This window comes from Haliotis rufescens, unplaced genomic scaffold, assembly GCF_023055435.1.
Source record: "Haliotis rufescens isolate VD_foot unplaced genomic scaffold, xgHalRufe1.0.p SCAF_6, whole genome shotgun sequence".
NCBI lineage: Eukaryota > Metazoa > Mollusca > Gastropoda > Lepetellida > Haliotidae > Haliotis > Haliotis rufescens.
The window spans coordinates 6,405,361-6,426,760 of NW_025964334.1; the positions used below are offsets into that span (position 1 = coordinate 6,405,361).

Here is a 21,400-nt window from a genome sequence, read left to right on the forward strand (position 1 = left end):
TTATCAATGTATAAGGAATATAAGTCATTGTTAACAGTTGAAAAGTATCTCTGTGAAATCACAAGCCGTCATTATAGACGTATGTTTTGTTTGTTAGTTGGCGAGTTACCATTGATGGTAAATTTAGGTAGAAGATGCGGTATAGAGTACTGTAATAGGCAGTGCAGATTTTGTAATTTACAGGAAATTGAAGATGAGTTTCATTTTATGCTTTTCTGACCATGTTACAGATATTTAAGAAATAAGTATTTACCTATTTATTACTCTTCCAATCCTACTTTATTTAAATGTAATACACTATTATCTTGTAACCGCGCTAGTATTGTAACTAATTGTGTTAAGTATATACTGGAAGCACTTGCAATCCGAAATACTGTCACTTAATACCCTCTGTCATCTGCCTCATACTGTATTTTTCAATGAGTATTTGTACGTTGGCCTATGGCCTTTATACTGAAATAAAGAATTGAATGGGGTTTAACGTCGCGTCCGGGATTATTGCATTTATAATAACGACGTGCATGCATGTGTGTGTGTGGTTGCTTGTACTAGTCCGGACTCATGTCGATGTTGTAGTGCTAGCCCACTGAGATACCATGCCGCAGTTTAACATGAATACCCCACTCAGACACAACATACTGACTCCGAGCCGACCAGTTCTTGTTTTAGACCCTTAATGCCGAGCGCCAGACAGGGTAACAACAAGTACCATCTTTTAACGTCTTTTGGTATGAGGTGAGGTGAGGTGAAATGGGGTTTAACGTCGCGTCCAAGATTATTGCACTTATATAGCGACGTGCATGTACGTGTGTGTGTTTGTGTGGCTGCTTGTACTAGCCCGGACTGATGCTGATTTATAGTGCTAGCCCACTGAGATACTATGCCGCAGTTTAACACGAATACCCAATCTATTATCGTCTTTTGGTATGACGCGGCCGGGGATCGAACCCCGGACCTTCCGCTCTCCAGGTGGACGCTCTACCACTAGACCACAGAGGCGGTCCTTTTGGTATGAGGTGGCCGGGAGTCGAACCCCGGACCTTCCGCTCTCCGGGCGGACGCTCTACCACTAGACCACGGAGGCGGTCCTTTTGGTATGAGGCGGCCGGGAGTCGAACCCCGGATCTTCCGCTCTCCGGGCGGATGCTCTACCACTAGACCACGGAGGCGGTCCTTTTGGTATGAGGCGGCCGGGAATCGAACCCCGGATTTTCCGCTCTCCGGGCGGATGCTGTACCACTAGACCACGGAGGCGGTCTGTTTATTATGGTTAATAACCTGGTCCCAAAGCTTCGTGTGGGAAGTGACATACAGGTGGAGTAATCAGAGTCACAGTGGCTCAGCCTTGTCAGGGGTGCATACTAGATGCGGCAGTGCTGAATTTACTACTGATTGATGGCAGAAATGTTCAGGATTCAACTAAAGAAGGTTTTACGCCTTCTTCACCGATATTCCATCAACATCACGACGGGGGAAACCTTAAATGGACTTCACACATTGTACCAATGATGGGAATCGAGCCCGTATCTCCGGCGTAACGAGCGAACGCTTTAACTACTAGGCCACCCCACCGCTAACACGATTCAACTAACACATACACGCACATTAATGTCTTGACCACTGTGCTCTGTATGATTTCCTGGGAGAGTTGCATGGTTTTAAAGGGGGTAATTCATTTAGCAACTTTACAGACGATTGCCGATTTCAGAATCTCAACAGTTCTCAGTTCAGTATTAACAGATTTAATCGCATTCGGATATTATCGTAGATGCAGTATATCAAATGTTATGATTGGATTAAAACAAACTACTTACGCGATCAAAAAAACGTCAATTTTATTCCATACACTACATACCATAAAAATATATCATACACAATCTATCATGCTTTCTAACATTCTCATAGAAGCTGATTAAGTACTAGCCTTTCACAATCCCCGTCAAAGTGAACACTTAAGTATATCATGGACAATTTTTCAAATCTCTTTGCGTGCAGATGTTCTTATTTACAATGTCAAAAAAACATGAGTGAGTGAGTGAGTGGGTTGGGTTTAACGCCGATTTTAACACTATTCCAGTTATATCACGGTGTGTTAGCTTAATGTGGGAGGTAAGCCCGAAGTGATGCAGGTCTCAGACGTTTACCACTTCTGTGAAAACCACGAGCACGGGTATGGTGCTGATGAACCTAGAAACATAATCGGGGCGAAGCGGGATTCGAATCCACAATCATAGGTTTCTGGCGTGCTCAAGGGACGCAACTCTGCGCATCGAATCGCGGCGCCTTAGATGCTTGGACTACCCTTGCCCTCCGAAAAACGTGACATATTTTCAAATTGCAAACGATCATGACATTTACGTATGTTAGCTGTTCTATGACAACAAACACCAGTATCTCAACATTTCAAAGAAGACAATCCCAATAGATATTCCAAGGGAAGAATAGGTCTTAACAGACAAACAAGGTCGCTTTACTGACTTGAATGTCGCTGGATGTTCAATGGAGACTGTTACATTATTAAAATAACATAACTTCCCCTCTTACAGAATACTTAGTGGAGAATGGTGGATGTGGACGATGATAAGTGGTCCTAAAGAAAGATGGGTGCTGATGGAATAGTCTCGAGAAACGCATTGTTCATACGTGTATTACTATTTAATTTTTCAAGTGTGTCTTTAGTCTGAAAGTTTCCCAAGATCAATTGAGTGACATTTCGGCTTCCATTTACGAAACCTTTGAAACAAATACGTTGAGAGACAGACCGTTGTCAATTATTCCTGCTCGTTCAAAGGCTCTATACTTCCATTAATTCCCGTCAGTATGTTCCCATAATTATTAATTCAAGACACAACGAAAATGTAAATGGTTTTATACTGTGTAAAGATCAGGTCGCAACGGAACATGGCGGCCGTGCATCAACAGAAGAAGATTCCAAGTGCATCTCCAAGGGCGACTCACACACTAAAGATACAGACTGCAAAAACAGTTCTGGTATATTTTCCTAATTTGTTCCACAAAAGAATGTTCTGTCAGTCTAAAAGAAGGGGGTTTGATTTAAGGTTAAGCATGCAGAGGTGTGATGTAAAGTTAAGCATGAATGAATGTGACTAAAGGTTAAGCACGTAAGGGCGTGTTTTAAGGTTGAGAAAGTATAGGTATGTTTTAAGGTTAAGCAAGTAAGGGCGTGTTTTAAGGTTAAGAAAGTATAGGCGTGTTTTAAGGTTAAGAAAGTAAGGGCGTGTTTTAAGGTTAAGCACGTAAGGGCGTGCTTTAAGGTTAAGCAAGTAAGGGCGTGTTTTAAGATTAAGAAAGTATAGGCGTGTTTTAAGGTTAAGCAAGTAAGGGCGTGTTTTAAGGTTAAGCACGTAAGGGCGTGTTTTAAGGTTAAGCATGCAGGGGTGTGATGTAAAGTTAAGTATGAATGAATGTGACTAAAGGTTAAGCACGTAAGGGCGTGTTTTAAGGTTGAGAAAGAATAGGCGTGCTTTAAGGTTAAGCAAGTAAGGGCGTGTTTTAAGGTTAAGAAAGTATAGGCGTGTTTTAAGGTTAAGAAAGTAAGGGCGTGTTTTAAGGTTAAGCACGTAAGGGCGTGCTTTAAGGTTAAGCAAGTAAGGGCGTGTTTTAAGATGAAGAAAGTATAGGCGTGTTTTAAGGTTAAGCAAGTAAGGGCGTGTTTTAAGGTTAAGCACGTAAGGGCGTGTTTTAAGGTTAAGCATGCAGGGGTGTGATGTAAAGTTAAGCATGAATGAATGTGACTAAAGGTTAAGCAAGTAAGGGCGTGTTTTAAGGTTAAGCACGTAAGGGCGTGTTTTAAGGTTAAGCATGCAGGGGTGTGATGTAAAGTTAAGCATGAATGAATGTGACTAAAGGTTAAGCACGTAAGGGCGTGTTTTAAGGTTAAGAAAGTATAGGCGTGTTTTAAGGTTAAGAAAGTAAGGGCGTGTTTTAAGGTTAAGCACGTAAGGGCGTGTTTTAAGGTTAAGCAAGTAAGGGCGTGTTTTAAGGTTAAGAAAGTATAGGCGTGTTTTATGGTTAAGAAAGTAAGGGCGTGTTTTAAGGTTAAGCACGTAAGGGCGTGTTTTAAGATTAAGAAATCATAGGCGTGTTTTAAGGTTAAGAAAGTAAGGGCGTGCTTTAAGGTTGAGAAAGTATAGGTGTGTTTTAAGGTTAAGCAAGTAAGGGCGTGTTTTAAGGTTAAGAAAGTATAGGCGTGTTTTAAGGTTAAGCAAGTAAGGGCGTGTTTTAAGGTTAAGCACGTAAGGGCGTGCTTTAAGGTTAAGCAAGTAAGGGCGTGTTTTAAGGTTAAGAAAGTAAGGGCGTGTTTTAAGGTTAAGAAACTAAGGGCGTGTTTTAAGGTTAAGCACGTAAGGGCGTGTTTTAAGATTAAGAAATCACAGGCGTGTTTTAAGGTTAAGAAAGTAAGGGCGTGCTTTAAGGTTAAGCACGTAAGGGCGTGGCTTAAAATATGAAAAGCATATTTGATAATTGCGGCCTCACGTATAGGTTTGATTCTCTGATGATTTTAACAAAGCGTATATTTTATTTCAACTTGAGAATACCCTCCGCCTTCAGTTTATCGAGTCATGGAGAAGTGGTGTCGTCAACTCTTCAAAAGGGAATGCAACAAGTATCTTAAAGACTACCCATCATTTGAAAATTACTGCCTCGAAATATTTCACAACCTTTACTATCCGTCCGTACATGTCACCATAAATTGCCAATAGAGACGGGTAGATGATATGGGCAGGTGTACCTCATGAAGATCGCTGATGCAAACTCTGTGATACAAATGCACATGGGGACGACTTCCACTACCTGTTCCATTGTCAATCGCTGTCCAATAAACGAGCCGTCTTGATTGATAAATATTATAACGATTGGCCAAATATCTTTAAGTTTGCTAAACTAATGACCACCAAACGCATGTCTGTTCTGAAGAAACTATCGAAGTTCATAGTATTCCTGAATAGTCATTTTAGTGGAAGATAGATCCATTGTGTTGTTGATTTCCTTTAGTAATTGCTAGATTATACTTGTCCGCACAAAACCCCAATAATACACTGGTCCTTATTATTTAAAAAAAAAAGTAAAATGAAGACCTACGGGTCTAAAAACATGTAACACTATTTGGATCATCTGTAGAGTTTATTGTTTTTCCGAAAAAATATTATCCACAACGTTAAAGTTTATCCAAAAAGAATTAACTCCATCATTGTGTTTATGCACTCGTCATCTTGCTATGTCATGTGATATATATCTAATATTAATGAATTGCATTGCTCATGTACAATCGCTGGTTGTCACCTAGAGAAAATAAAGGTTGTTGTTGTTGTTGTTGCTTTGAGCATGCGCCTGTGTGGAATTACAGCTGCGTTTGCTGCATTTAGCAAACATGCGGGAGCCAAACACCTATGGTTCAAATCTGTAACCATATCCGGTTATTGGTACGCATGCGTAAAGATGAGATATACAATAAGATAACCAACTGCTCTGCTGGTGTTAATTTTGTCAAGAGCCCTCACAACAAACACAATTTGTTTTCATTTGACATCGACCGAATACCACTGAATGCTAGGTTTTGTGTCGGCGAATTGCAGCCAACGAGGAATGGGCCACCGTCTGTCTGCTATGTTGACTGGGATCCAATCAAGAATTTGTTTTGAGGGAATCGTGCCGAATCAAGGCTTAAATCGGCAGTGTCCATCTTTGAAAAGCTTGATAACATGACTCACCATGGAAGACACTTGAGGTGCAGGAGACACGAACAAAAAACGAGTGGCAAGCAATTGACTTGAATTTTTATCATGACTTATTATCATTACACATTACAGGTATATTGACATATGATTTAAACCTTTATTTACTTCCAACTGCAACATTTACGCTCCCGCGGGAGCCTTACAGATGACGTTCCCTGACTTGGCACAGTCTCTGTTGAACCATTTCCCGTCAGAGGAGCGCAACCGCGCGCACTTCCCTTTGACCGTATTGCCAGGTCCTTCCGGCGCTTTCCAATTGTCATAATCGCCCTCTGATCCATCCACCCACTCAAACAATTTGGAGTCGGAGCTATATTTGGTACCTGAAATAGGTAGTTATAAAACTCTTACCCGAAGTAACCAATTATGTTCATGTAATGGCTATGACGTCTTGAAAAATAGTTTTGCGTATGGAACGTTCAGTTTAACGTATGGAATAGCATTTCTCTTTACTATACATGAAGCGAACTAAGAACTTACCGTATTTAAAGAAAACTGTATGAAAGACAATGTGTGATGGGGAAAAGGCATATTTCCTTGTATAAAACAAGATAATATACTAGTACCTAAGCAAAACATTCTGACGTGAGGTGTTCTTGAATATCGTCAATGTAAAATTTTAAAGTGACAGAACTTAAAAACATTTGAAGCAGTAGATACAGTCAATATGATGTACTGCATGAGTGAGTGAGTATGGTTTCACGACGCTTTAGGCAATATTTCAGCCATATCACGGCTTGGGACACCGGAGATGGGCTTCACACATTGTACCCATGTGGGGAATCGAACCCGGGCCTTCAGCGTGACGAGCGAACGCTTTAACCACTAGGCTACCCCACTGCCCCTAATGAATTGGGGTGTGGTTTCCTACCTATTTTCTCTATCACTGTGAAGGTTCGGCACAAATATATTTATTTACACATTCTTTGATATCACAACCATGGATTTGGCCAAATTAACATATGAACTTAAACCTAAAAAAACACATTTATCAAGTATGCGATCCAAATGTAAAACACAAAATGGTGCAATAGGGTAATCGGAACTGTCGCATATTTTACGGCTAATCAATAATGACTGTATTACCAAGAAAGATGTTTTTCCTTCCCAGGTCATTCACGATTTTGGACGCAAACTCGTTTTCAGCTTGACTATGGACAGTCAACATGGCACTGGCGCCTCTGAAACACAACAACAAATTTCTAGTCCTCGATACAACATTGTGGATACCTACAGTACATAGAGGATATTTCATGTGTCGAGTGAAATATAATGTTTCTCTCCTCGAGAGACGTGGAAAAGAAGATATTTTCAGGAGTGGCGTAGCCACCTACGAGACCGCTGTTGGAAGCGAAAGAATACACGCTGGTCAAGTAACAAAAATGGCACTTTGCAAAACAGGCAGTCTCGATTGACGAGTTAAACGAGAAATTTACAGTTTAACGAAACATTTTCAAGAGAATAACAAACGGCAAGAAGTGAAATTGACTCCATAAATGATCATTGTCATTATTCTGCCTTGGCAATGTGGAACTAACATAGTTTGTGTACGGGCCAGACACTGACGATAACAAAGGACAATTTGCGGGGAGGTAGTTCTTTTATAACAATAGTTCCGTCAAAGTGCTATGTTCACTGCAGTGACCTATCAAGTGTTATGTTCAGTGCATGGAAAACATCACTTGTCTCAACTTCAGAAAGCTCAGTCTATCACACTGAAGGATAAAATAAAAAGTAATATCCTCCAAAAGGCCTGTTTCAGGGGTGCGGAGATCACATGATCTTAATCAGAGGCGAATCTGTAATTTGAACTCACGATCAGCAAATCCTTTCAGCGCTAAGGGACTTAACCATGCACAGCGAACTGAGGCGCCTTGCACCCCTAATCCACCCACGAATGGTTTCTGTGTTTAACAACCACTTTGATACTGCCAAAACAGTTATATGGCGATAGGCAAGTCTAAAAATGTTCCTGTATTCATTAATTCGACTTAGTATGAAGTGTATGGCAACTTACTGTTTGCACAATGCATACGCTTTGTCAAAGCTTGAGGCAAAACCTTTGGTATAGAGGTAGCAGCTGTTGGTTGCTTCCAGATACTTCCATCCTGGAACAATAACACTCAGAAATAAATTAGAAGTGCTTAGGCTTAATCTGGAGCTCTATACTCGCATCCCGGAATCAACCTGGCTATGTTTCTATGTTTGTCAGCACCATTCCCGTGCTCACGCCGTGCTCAAGCCGAAACACTGGTGAGTGAGTGAGTATGGTTTTACGCCGCTTTTAGCAATATCCCAGCAATATCACGGCGGGGGACACCAGAAATGGGCTTCACACATTGTACCCATGTCGGGAATCGAACCCGGGTCTTCGGCGTGACGAGCGAACGCTTTAACCGCTAGGCTACCCGACCGCCCCCGAAACACAAAGAGCAGTCGCTCACTTATTATTAACTGTCAAATTAATAATATTTTCATTGTATTTAGATTAAACCATCTTCTGCACATATATGTATAGACGATCAATTAATATGACCTTATTTGTACAAGCCACGAAAGTCTCACCTGTTGAGCATGGTTTGCTTGTTGAAACGGTTTCTGTAAAACAAGGGATTCAATATTATTGGAGTTCGTTTAATACCTCCAATATGTATGTTTGAATACAAATGACATTCATCTGACACGTGAAAATATACGAGTAACCAAAGGGGACTTCTAGAACAAAAGAGCAAAATAAGCCTGAAATACTCATATCCCTAGCCAATATGACATGTCCGGTCTAAGTCGACATCGTTGCCAAGGAAACTCGAATCACAAAGTTTTCAAAAATCCCAAACTACCAAAAGGCACCAGTTCTCCACCAGGCGTATCTATGTGCCATGTTTGATTAAGATATCTCTCATGATTTTTCGTTTTGCTTCGAAAACGAAACATGACGGATGGACGGAAGGACAGCACCTATTCCTATATCCCCCTTAATGCATCTAAGAGAGTTCAGTAGTTCCTGCACATACCCATTAAACATACGGCGCCGTTCTTCTTGTTAGGCGATGCAGTCGCCTTGGCGTAGAGCATTTTCAAAGCTAATTCTGAAAAGATATATTTACGGGATTGAAAGGATATCAATCACTCGATGTTTCAGCCTCTGGCTACTTCTCCTCCCTCAACAATATGTGACTGATATAATTGTTCAATATTACCTTTCCAAGGTTGTGACATAAATATAGTATATAGTATAAATATAGATTTACTGTACTTAACGCATATATATATATATATATATATATATATATATATATATATATATATATATATATATATATATATATATACAATTAGAATGTCAATTAGAATTGTAAATACAATTAGAATGTCATTAACATTAACAGAATTCATTTTGTATCGGTCCATATAGGAGTTAATTATCCCATTGACAATTACAACGTGACGTAATATCATTTTGTGATGACGTATATCATTGTGACGTCATAGCCATGCAATGACATGTTGACCACAATTGCACTCATTTTAAGTAAATTAAAAACAAAAACTAATAAACCCAATAACAGTGACGGTTTACATTTATATTTGTCATCGAATGCTTGCATTTTTCTACAATGTTCATGAACAAGGGACTTGCCGTAGCGTTTCTTTAAAGGGGCCTTCTCCTCAGTCCAGTAATCCACAGAGTCTCCATACATATAGATGTGTTGAAGAATTTCAGCCTAAACAAATCGTATGCACATGAAATGGAATACTGTCGCTCCTGTTGCAATCTTTTGAAAACGTGAAATATCGAAAAGTCGATGAAAGTCAAAATGTCGTGCTCACACATTCTCGGGACATTAGAAGATTGTAATTTTAGAACGCCACATAATCTAAAATCTCGCATATTCAGGCTTCTAAATACACGAGGATGCGAAAACGCATCAATTTGGCAAGAATGGACGTTTCAACCCTTTTGTGAAGTTTGATACTATTCACATCCCTTCAAATCATACACAAGCACAACATGCAAGCAGCCTATCAATTTGTGAATTAAAATGTTCGTGTGTAATGAACACTTCTTGTGTAGTAGCACTGAAATATTGAAAACGTACATTCACAAACAGGTGAAACACATTCTTCATGTAAATCCAGTCGTGTCTTTTTGATGTTCTATTTAGCAATTCGACCTACCCTGTTGGCGTCCGTGACCGTGACAAGAGTTCCCATCCTTGTGTAACACGCGTACTGGGATTCAAAATGACTGCCCAGTGTGTTTACCACAGCGTAGCACGACCCTGATCCAAATCGTTTTCCAAGACCGTTAGCACCACACTCCTCTGTGTAATAATAATAATAATAATAATAATAATAATAATAATAATAATACAGTCTCATTAAATTCATTACATATTCTACATTTCATATTTACATTTTGATGCAAAATCACACATTATTATTATCATTATTATTATTATTATTTACAGATTAAAATAAAAAATGCAGCAAAGAGGGTTTGGGGGATCCTGGCACAGTCAGGCTGGTTAGGCTCATCATCAGCCCAGGGCCCTTGCCCCCTCTACACGCAGCCCAGACAGCGAATGGGACTTCTCTCAGGAAGCGCTGCCTAGTCAAACCCACACAGAACTTTTCGGAGAATGTGAAGACTCCCCAACACTGCAGCCTTCTGTATTACCCAGAATGTCAGAAGGGCTGTATTCCTGGTAGCAAACCCTGGTACTCTCCCATTGTCAGTCAACAGATTGGGAGGTACCAATCCTAAGGCACCGAGAACAATGGGGAGTCGGACAACTTGGTACTTGGTATGCAAGCGTGACATTTCGAAAGCGAGGTCCGCATATTTGCCACGTTTTTCCTCAATCTTGTCAATCACATTAGTGTCAAAGGGGACAGAAGATTCAATGATATAAATGATTTCATTGGATTTATCAAAAAGGACAAGATCAGGTCTGTTGGCCTGGATACGTCTATGGCTGTAAATGGGCCTATTCCAAAGAATTTGGTATTTAACATTTTCCATGACGCCCTCTACATATTCCGGGTCGTACCATGGGTGGACCTCTGTGTCAAAACCACATGCATGGCGAAGACGGTAATAAAATGATCGAGCTACACCATCATGTCGTTTAAGATACTGTGTTTGTGCCAAAGCTAGGCATCCACTGACAATGTGTTGGACAGTCTCATTTAATTCATTGCCTAATCTTCATTTCATTTTTACATTTTGATGCAAAAATTACACATTGACGGTTTCGAGTGGGAAGTGACTGGTCCTGAGCAGCAAACAGAAAGCCTTTAGTTTCACGTTTCAGGCCAGACGACTTCATCTACGCAAAGGACTCTGCAGGATGGCTGATCTTCTCAACACACTGCACATAAACCATGCTTGTGGTTTTGACACAGAGGTCTACCCATAGCACGACCCAGAATATGTAGAGGGCGTCATGAAAAATGATAAATACAAGATTCTTTGGAATTGGCCAAGATTTGATTTTTTTATTTTAATCTGTAAATAATAATGATGATGGTGATGATGATGATGATGATGACCATCCATCTCCTTTCCGCCACTAGCGTTGCTTTGCTAAACGTCTTCTGTTTGGGGGATCTGTATGGCATGCACACATATCACCCTGATGGATATTAGATATATTAGTAGAATCTCATCTTCCCGAGGCAAGGGAGTTAACTGACTATAAACCTCCTGTTTCCACCCTTGCCGAACTAGGCTGGAACTATGGAGTTATATTTTGGCTGGACTAACGAGTCTATACTTAGTCCAATCAAAATCGAGAAACAAAATCGACATCCGGTTGCAGGATTTGCAAAGCATGTGTACCTACAACTTAGTGTCAATAGCTTTTTTCCAAATCTTTTCATGTTTCAGTGTGCTCACGTGATTTGACGCACTTCGCGAATCAAGAGCCGTTTTATTACAATATCTTTATTATCGATCAGATTAGATCTTGATTATCGATCAGGCCCTCTTCACTTGGGGATGTCATTTTACTTGAAGCAAATACAAATGATATGAGATGATCTGATTGGTCAATAGGAAGAACATAGAAGGGACATAACTCATAGTAGCCACTGGTGGCGCTACAATCGAGCCAAGAAATTCCATCCAATTTCCTCAAGGGTTGACACTGGACCTTTACAGCCAGGGAACTCCCTTGCCTCGAGAAGATGGTAGAATCTAAACCACGTAAGGTTTATTAATGTTGTATTAAGAATATCTCCTGGTTAAATTGTGTTGAATAAGAAGAATGACAATTGTAAAAAGTGCACATACAGTTGGCAATAAGTAGGACAATAAGAATGAGCGTTGAAATATAAAAGATACGAAAAATGACACTGGAGACAAAGCATTACCTCCTGATGGTGGCTTGGTTCCAAGGGGAATCTCACACAATGCCTTCTGTTTCTCATTGACGGAACGATCGTTCCATTTGTAAAGCACACTTTGCTGTATAACTGAAACAGAGCGGAACAAGGCATCACAGCTGCGTGCAATTTTGTTTTGTTTACAGGCTGACGTCGCATGGGTGAGTGAGTGAGTGAGTTGGGTTTAACGCCGCTTTTAACATTATTCCAGTTATAACGCTGCGTGTCAGCTTAATGTGGGAGGAAAGCCCGAAGTGATGCAGGTCTGCGACGTTTATCACTTCGGTGAAATCCACGAGCACGGGTATGGTGCTGACAAACCTAGAAACATAATCGGGGCGAACCAGGATTCGAACCCACAATCATAGGTTTCTGGCGTGTCCAAGGGACGCAACTCTGCACAGCGAATCGCGGCGCCTTAGACGACTGGGCCACCCGTGCCCCCTGACGTCGCATGGAAGGAGTCCTGCTGTGCGGCGTCACGCAACAACACTTACTTTTTTATGCAAATTGTGTGAATGACGGGTGCTACCGGTAGAGCAGGACATGCGCACCCTTTTCGCGAACACCTGGTGTCATCACCGATTTTCAGTGATCCATTTATATCATTTCCACAGCTATTTTGCCCTTTTACGCCAAACGGAATCTGTTTCGGCAGAAAGTCTAGGATGGTTATTCTCTTGCATTGAAAATTTATATTTGTGTATGAAAGTGATTAACCTTCCATAGTGTCATGCAAATGCCTTCATTAATACCTGTCATTGATATTGTCCTCGGATCACGTAATCCTACATTTACATGTGTTGAGTGTATATTAAGTATATGACTCTCATCCTTCATAGGGAATTAAATTGTTTTATCTCGAGTATATTTGTTACCTCACATCGCAGAGGACAACTGCTTATAAGTAGGAACGTCCTTCATGATAACCATTTATATTACAGATTGATATCAAGGCAACATTAAAACCATAATAATAGACTTGCACAAGTCTCTAAGGCAATAATCATTAGTTTAATGATAATTTCCAGATTATGTCAATAATAGTGAGTGAGTATGGTTTTACGCCGCTTTTAGCAATATTCCAGCAATATCACGGCGAAGAACATCAGAAGTGGGCTTCACACACTGTGCCCATGTCGGGAATCGAACCCGGGTCTTCGGCGTGACGAGCCAAAGCTTTAACCACTAAGCTACCCGGCCGCCCCTATGTAAATAAGAACAAGATGTCCCTATAAGAGACTGGAGTCCTGTCCGCATTAACTAGACTTGCCTATTTGGATGATAGAATTACTACACATCCATGGACTTATCTTTCAGTACAGTCTTGGACCAAGGGTACCATCACAACAACCAGTATGTTTTCCGTAAACAATACAATGAGATAAGTTCTGATAAAGCGCAGTTATAAATCATGTGAATCATGGAATACTTTTAAATACTATTTCTGACTGTTCAAACACGGATGTGGCGAAAACTCGATCCTGATCCTGGAGAGTGAGTGATTGGACATCAGTATGACAAGTGAAATTCATGCAACCATGTAACCATTGACAGAATGAACAACGCTCAACACAGTCGCGTCTGAGATCACACGATCGTAAGTATTGAGAACTTACGGCAAGCATAGGGAACAGGCGACAGGCTAGCTCGTCACGCCGAATGCCCGGGTTCGATTCCCCAAATAGGTGCGAAGCCCATTTCTGGTATCTCCTGCTGAGATATTGCTGGAATATCGCTAAAGGCAGGGTTACTCACTCGCTGCTGGGACAAGTGGTGCCCGGAATCTCCCCAGGGACATTGTAAAGTGACCAGGGCCCCGTTCTACAAAGTGATCTTAGCGCTAAGTTGATCGAAACTCCCATTCTTTAACACTGACTTACGACAATCGTAGCGCTAATATCGCTTTGTGGAACGGGGCCCAGATGGGTTTTGTGTGCTCACATACCGTATCCGTCCTGGTTCTCGTTGCCTCCTTGACCATCCATTGTGTTGTCGTAGTTGCCGAAAGAAGTTCCGTCCACATACGCCAGCGTGCCTTCTTCTGCGATATCATTCAGGCCAAACCAAGCATCTACCCTTTTAGGTCGCATGTATTGTACCACTTCATTCTGGTAAAATTGTGAAAACGTTTGAGATATCGGAAACGAAGAATTGCAGGAGGAAGGATAAAGGCTCTTATTGGTGGCCTTGGCGAGGTCCGTTTTTATCATGATATATCATCTGACAGTGAGTCGAAGACAATCCTTTGTCACTTTCGGACTGACCTTGTGACCTTCAATCGACTATCTATTGTTATTTTATTTTTGTCAACCTAAACATAATGTTACATCTATGCTCATACTTGTACAGGGGCCACGGGTGGGCCTGTCGTCTAAGGTGCCGCGATTCGCTGTGCAGAGTTGCGTCCCTTGGGCACGCCAGAAACCTATGAATGTTGGTTCGAATCCCGGTCCGCCCCGATTGTGTTTCTAGGTTCATCAGCATCATACCCGTGCTCGTGGCTTTCACCGAAGTAGTAAACGTCTAAGACCTGCATCACTTCGGGCTTTCCTACCACATTAAGCTGACACGCCGCGATATAACTCGAATATTGTTTAAAGCGGCGTTAAACCCAACTCACTCACTCACTCATACTTGTACACAATGAAAGTCTTGTATGTGACGTCGGTAATTATACAGGTTAAAATCAATGCTCAAAACAAGAATCTAAATGCATAATGATTGAGCTACATTAAAAAAAGGATTCAGATGGGACATTGGGATATTTCAGTAAAGTATTGGTGATATCACAGAGATACAGGCCATTGGACTGATGGTTCCTGAGAAGGGAACTATCTGAAAATGAATGAACCAGACCAAATAATTCTGTACAAAATCAGCTCTTTCCAAAATTTAAAGCTAATTGCATCACCATCCCACCTGAATGTCTTCTGTATTGATGGTTGCTAGGTTCCCTCCAAGTTTAACGCATGTCCGTTGGCCATCACTGTAGGTGCCCTTCTCAGGTGACAAGTAGTAACACATGTTGTTGATCACCACACCAGCATTGTCAGGTCCACATGCTGTCTGGCCAGCGCTGGTTGGTTCTGAACGATAGAATCATACGGATTTTATATATCCCATTTACAACGCTCGTAAAAAAATATTTTGTTTAGATTTCAAGATCATGTTTCGCTTTCGACATTTTACGATGACATAGCTTGTCTGACAGCAGTGTCAAACCCAAACGTCCAAAGCATACAAGTCATCGGAACATGAAACATACACCCATGACAATTTTCGGATCGTGATTCGGACAGCTGTACATGTATAGCTTTTCTTACACTAACACGGAATGAAAATTACTGCATTAAAAACTGTACCTATTCCTGTTGCATATACAGAATTCCTATCCATGCCGCCACACGTTTGAGCGCTATTTCCCGTGCAGTCCTTGTCACAGTCGCCGGGAGTTTCTCCATACGCCCCAAAGGTATTTCCACAGTAACACCGGTTGCCGTTCTGAAGGGCCGCATAGGCATAGTTCCTCTGGTAACACCTATGGACCAGCGTAGGGATGTACTTATAGAGCAACATATGTATACATATAAATAAACATATCAACTGTAAATCTGGAACATTTGGCTCCATAAAGTTGGTTGGTTTGTTTGTTTAACGCCACACTCTGCAATATTCCCGCTATATGACGGCGGTCTGTAAATAATCGTGTCTAGACCAGACAATCCAGTGATTAATATCATGAGCATCGATCCACGCAATTGGGATCAATGACATGCATCAACCAAGTCAGCGAGCCTGACCACTCGATCCCGTCAGTCGCCTTTTTACGACAAGCATAGTCGCCTTTTACGGCAAGTATGGGTTGCTGAAGACCCACTCTACCCCGGAATCTTCACGGGTCTACTCCATGAAAGTAATGCGAGTAGCTAACAATAGCCTTTGCAGCGCCTGGAAAGTCCTATGACACCCAGATTAAAATTGCTACTTTTGAAAGTGTTATTTTTGAATTATTTTTATTATTTTTCAGAAGCGGCATGGTGAAGTGGTAACTCTGTGTAAGTCAGTGTTGTTTGTAAAGATCAGATGCATGTAGAACTACATTGCTGTGTCCAAAGAGAAGCCACCTTGTGTTCTGCTGTTCAGTAGTACATTTTGATCTCAGAAATAGTATTAAAGCTATTAGTGATTTAACATGTATGTCTTTATTATGTGCGCAATGGATTCCCTATCCTTCTGTTACCTTTGAGAACAAAACTCCACCGTCATAGATGTGAAGAGAGTTGTCCTAGCATGGGGAAGATCATGATGGTCAGACACATCCTTATAACAGCCCTTTGAAATTGGATCTGAAAACAACATAAAAGCAGGCTCCTAAAAATAAAACCTCGTTTAGTTTGTTTGTTGTTTAACGCCGCAATCAGCAATATTCCAGCTATTTGACGGCGGTCTGTAAATAATCGAGTCTGGACCAGACAATCCAGTGATTGACATCATGAACATCGATCCACGCAATTGGGATCAATGACATGCATCTACCAAGTCAGCGAACCTGACCACCCGATCCGTTAGTCGCCTCTTACGACAAGCATGGGTTGGTGAAGACCTATTCTACCCCGGATCTTCACAGGTCTGATACAGCTGTTACAGTTGTCAATGTAACAATAAACAAGCAAAAAGTAGATTCAAAACGTCAACGCCAGAGAATTTATAGGCAGCGAATGTTAATAGATGAGACTAAAGTGTGCCGTACCTGGGTATTCCGGCTCAGCTGGACACCTGGGCTTAAAGGTCTCTGTTGGGTAGTTGTTCGGCGCAATTGGCATTCCTAAACCCTGGGATATGTGAAACGTGGGCTGATCATTTCATTTGAACAGTTTATACATACCATAATATTTATTGAGGTAACGCTATATCTGCATTTATGATTGGCAAGCCGCCGCCTTGCAAAAAGCCATTAGGCAGCTCTCACACTTTGCCGAGGTGGTTGCCGAGCTCTCCCGAGCCCAACTCGGTTAAGACTCGGGAAGAGACTACATATATACGAGTATTATACGAGTGTGTTGAGAGCCCCATAGGAGTCCCATAGGCGTCTAATAGGAGTCTATTTAAAGTTGCATACGAGCACAACGATCTCGATACGATCTGTACGAGTTTGGTACGACTTTGGTACGAGGTGGCTACGAGCTGCTAAATAATTCGGCTGGAAATTGTCACATGATTTAACACGAGTTCTGTACGAGCACCACGAGGTCGCCAAGAGGGTACTACGAGTAGGACGAGTGTGTTACAAGTTTGTTAGGAGTTGGCTGGCGGCCCGAGTGTTTTGAGCAGTTCCAAAACTCTCGTAGATCAGTACGAGGTATCCCGAGTTACCCCGAGTTTAGTACGACCTCGCTACGAGCTCCATACGAGTATCCCCGAGTCAGCTCGGGTCCATACTGTGAGAGCCCCTTTAGGTAATAAGTATGGTTATCATGACGTCTTGTGTTTGAAGTGACGTCACTTGCTGACCATGTCACAGCTGAACATACTGAGAGTTCGTTCGCGATCACAAACTCGATCTGACATGACTTTGTTACATGTGAATTCGTAACGGATATTCGTTACATGTGACAACAGCGGGTTTACGGAATTTTACGACCTGAACTTCCATGTAAACCACTCGATCTCATGGTATACAAGCCATTTTAACCCGAGCAGTCCATTACATCCCGCTAGTGACATATGTAATTCAATAAAAGGTTGATACAACATAAAGCAAAATAAATTAATCATTCTTACTAAATCGGATCATTCATCTCACAGCGCATATTTCATGAACTGTCTGATGGTAGATTATCGCCAACCATTTTGTTAACAGAGAACCAAAGTGAACTCAAGAGTGAATCTTACCTTGGGTGTTCCAATTTTGCAGGTAGCCTTGGCAGGTATGGGCGTTGATGTCTGAAACAAACAGTCTTTAATCAACGACTCATTTTTTGCTTTATATCAATGACATGTACTGCAGAAAAACGTTCAAATTCAATTCTCATATTATAAATATTCGAAATTAAGATTTTTGTTTGCCTGTGAATTTAAGATTAACAACTGCGATTTATTAGATATTGAGAATTCCGCGTAGACTACTGCGACAACGTACACACCTGGGAAAAGGTTAAGAACCACTCCTTTATTTAATTATATCCCAAACGTCCTTACATGGAAAACTTTACACATGACAATGACTTCATGCTGTAAAATGTTCAAGCTACAACCTATTAAACCTGCTATAAGGTCACTGTATATCATACGACCCGTGAAGATCCGGGGTAGAATAGGTCTTCAGCAACCCATGCTTGCCGTAAAAGGCGACTATGCTTGACGTGAGACTCAGAGGCGACTAACGGGATCGGGTGGTCAGGCTCTGCTTCTTTGCGGCATATGCGTCACTGCATAACATACAGTGAGTGAGTGAGTTTGTTGTTTAACGCCGCACTCAGCATTATTCCAGCTATATGACGGCGGTCTGTAACTAATCGAGTCTGGACCAGACAATCCAGTGATTAATATCATGAGCATCGGTCCACGCAATTGGGATCGATGACATGCATCAAAAGGCGACTATGCTTGTCATAAGAGGCGACTAACGGGATCGGGTGGTCAGACTCGCTGACTTTATTGATGCATGTCATCGATCTCAATTTCGTGGATCGATGCTCATGATGTCAATCACTGGATTGTCTGGTCCAGACTCGATTATTTACAGACCGCCGTCATATAGCTGGAATATTGCTGAGTGCGGCGTTAAACAACAAACTCACTCACTCACTGTATGTTATGCAGTGACCGGCATATGCCGCAAAGAAGCAGAGGCAGCGATTGAAATAACTAATGTCATGGAACAACCACATAACATGTTATAAAATAATAGAGTTCGGTTTCTGTATCTCAATACAATGAACAAAACTGAAAACAATTCCCGTCAGAAAATTAATACAGTATACGATTTTAGAAAAATATAGCAAGATGTGCTTAACTTTTTTCTAAGTGAATACGTACATCCTCTTCCTTTGTGTATGGTCCATCAACGTAGGCGTCGTTGTAACAGTCTACCGTTGCCTTGCTTCCACCCACACGTGTGATAGTGATGGCGGGGCAGTTCTTTCCGGGGCAGATCTCGTGGTTGATACGGTTGGCAGATCCAACTATCTTCAGGAACAGTAGACTGGTGACAGAGTTAAGGACATTGGTTAACTAAACGGTATAGAAAGTATACACCATGGTGGCTGAACATGAAACAAGCAAGAAATGGTTATACGATGGTGATGTATTTGATACGGGTATCACAGTTGTCTTTTGGACCTTAAGTTGTCAGTGTTTCGGCGACTAGTAAAATTTGATAGCGTTTGTATGTTTTGGGTCAAAACCAATTTTCAAGTGTATACTGTTTTTACCAGGCATTATAAGTGGCGCAATTGGAATACGATGACATGCATCAACCAAGTCAGCGAGCCTGACCACCCGATCCCGTTAGTCGTCTCTTACGACAAGCATAGTCGCCTTTTACGACAAGCATAGTCGCCTTTTACGACAAGCATAGTCGCATTTTACGGCAAGCATAGTCGCCTTTTACGGCAAGCATAGTTGCCTTTTACGACAAGCATAGTCGCCTTTTACGACAAGCATAGTCGCCTTTTACGGCAAGCATAGTTGCCTTTTACGACAAGCATAGTCGCCTTTTACGGCAAACATAGTCGCCTTTTACGGGAAGCATAGTTGCCTTTTACGACAAGCAAGGTTGCCTTTTGCGACAAGCATAGTCGCCTTTTTCGGCAAGCATGCGGATGGCCATGGGAAATGTGTTTGTTGTTTACGTCACATTCAGCAGTTCACAAGCTATAACACTGCGGCCTGTAAACAATCGAATATGGACCTGACAAACCAGTGGTTGACATCATGAGCAACGTCACATGCCGTCAGGGTACGATCACATGCATTCAACCAAGTCACCACCGAGCCTGTCAACCCCATCAAATTTAGTCACTTCTCTGGAAAACTATAGAGAGCTGAAGACCTTTTCTAACTCTGGTCCCTACCCAGGACGAATGGATGTGGGACATTTCTTGTCTGGTCTATAACAAACAAAGCGACAAACCCATTCCACATTCATAACATATCTCTGCTGAAAGCTATAAGTAACGGATTATGTTCAAGGACAAATAAGGTTTCAATATCAGTCAGGAAATAAAATATTAAATAAAATTACCAAATCACAGTGCGCTTCATTTAAAACAATACTGCGTCAGAAGTTCTATTAAGGCGACCAATATTTTTTGCTTTTGTATTAAAAAAGTCAAAACAATCCGGTTATTTACGGAAGAGTTACCTGTCCTTGCCTCAACGATTTCGGAATGTTGGAAAACAACTGAGAATGGTTGTGGGCATGTCTAATATATTGTAACGTTCTTACCCTCTTGGCTTGTCCCAGAAGTAGGCTGTTCCAGAATTGTCCTTGTCAAGCTCGGAAATGGAGTTCAGTCGGGTTGCCGGTAAACTGGCAGTTATCTCAGGAAACTTACTTTTGAAGGTAAAACTTTCTGTATCAATCGGGAAACACAACCCGATACGAATGAAATCGCCCCTAGAAATAAACAAACATGAAGGTACGACTGACGGAAGTGTGCGGGAAAACGAGTTCATAATGACTCGAAGCGCAAGTTTGAGTGACCCGCGATGGTCAAATGTGTGAGAATTTTTGTGCATTGCAGAGTTAGCAGTTTTTTGTTTAATATATTATCATGTCATAAGCGCAAGTTTTTTTAAAAATATGTTAACTTTATCGATAATTCATTTTGCATTTTTCAAAGAGCATGTTGTTCAATTTTCGATCATCTTTGAGTGCTCAAAATATATGTTGAAAGTATTTCTAATGTTTTCAAGTATTGTTATATCGCCTAAATGGTATTACTATTCTTTGTTGCGTAAATGTCAGTCCAAGAATATGTTTATTTACCGTAAATGTTAATTTTCGAGCGAGTTAAATTTAGGGAGAAATCCTTGTTTCAAATTGTAATGTAAACTTTATTGTGGTAATTCTTTGGTGATAATTATGAATGTTTGAATACATTTCAAGAACTGTAATTGATTTATTTGCTTTATTATCACTAAGGAGTATATTTATTTCATTTTTCAGAACCTATTTACTGTTACGAAGGACTCGGTCAATAAAGAGTTGGACACTATCTTCGCTTCATCATTTGTTCTACATT

General features: G+C 41.1%; 1 protein-coding gene across 1 annotated transcript in view; it reads right to left on the reverse strand.

The window, feature by feature from the left end:
- Positions 1–5,786: 5,786 nt before the first annotated feature.
- The window catches only part of LOC124148801 (cell surface hyaluronidase-like), a 42,014-nt gene continuing 26,400 nt past the window's right edge, over positions 5,787–21,400 (reverse strand). The window contains exons 20-35 of the mRNA XM_046520098.2: positions 20,602–20,772; positions 19,191–19,356; positions 18,045–18,095; positions 16,903–16,984; positions 16,393–16,498; positions 15,515–15,690; positions 15,072–15,238; positions 14,098–14,260; positions 12,138–12,239; positions 9,939–10,084; positions 9,400–9,484; positions 8,774–8,848; positions 8,325–8,357; positions 7,777–7,867; positions 6,846–6,940; positions 5,787–6,082 (exon numbers count right to left, since the gene is read on the reverse strand). Of these exons, the coding sequence (XP_046376054.2) occupies positions 5,880–6,082; positions 6,846–6,940; positions 7,777–7,867; positions 8,325–8,357; positions 8,774–8,848; positions 9,400–9,484; positions 9,939–10,084; positions 12,138–12,239; positions 14,098–14,260; positions 15,072–15,238; positions 15,515–15,690; positions 16,393–16,498; positions 16,903–16,984; positions 18,045–18,095; positions 19,191–19,356; positions 20,602–20,772 (1,912 nt within the window). The 3' untranslated portion in view covers positions 5,787–5,879. The remainder of the gene's footprint in view (positions 6,083–6,845; positions 6,941–7,776; positions 7,868–8,324; positions 8,358–8,773; positions 8,849–9,399; positions 9,485–9,938; positions 10,085–12,137; positions 12,240–14,097; positions 14,261–15,071; positions 15,239–15,514; positions 15,691–16,392; positions 16,499–16,902; positions 16,985–18,044; positions 18,096–19,190; positions 19,357–20,601; positions 20,773–21,400) is intronic.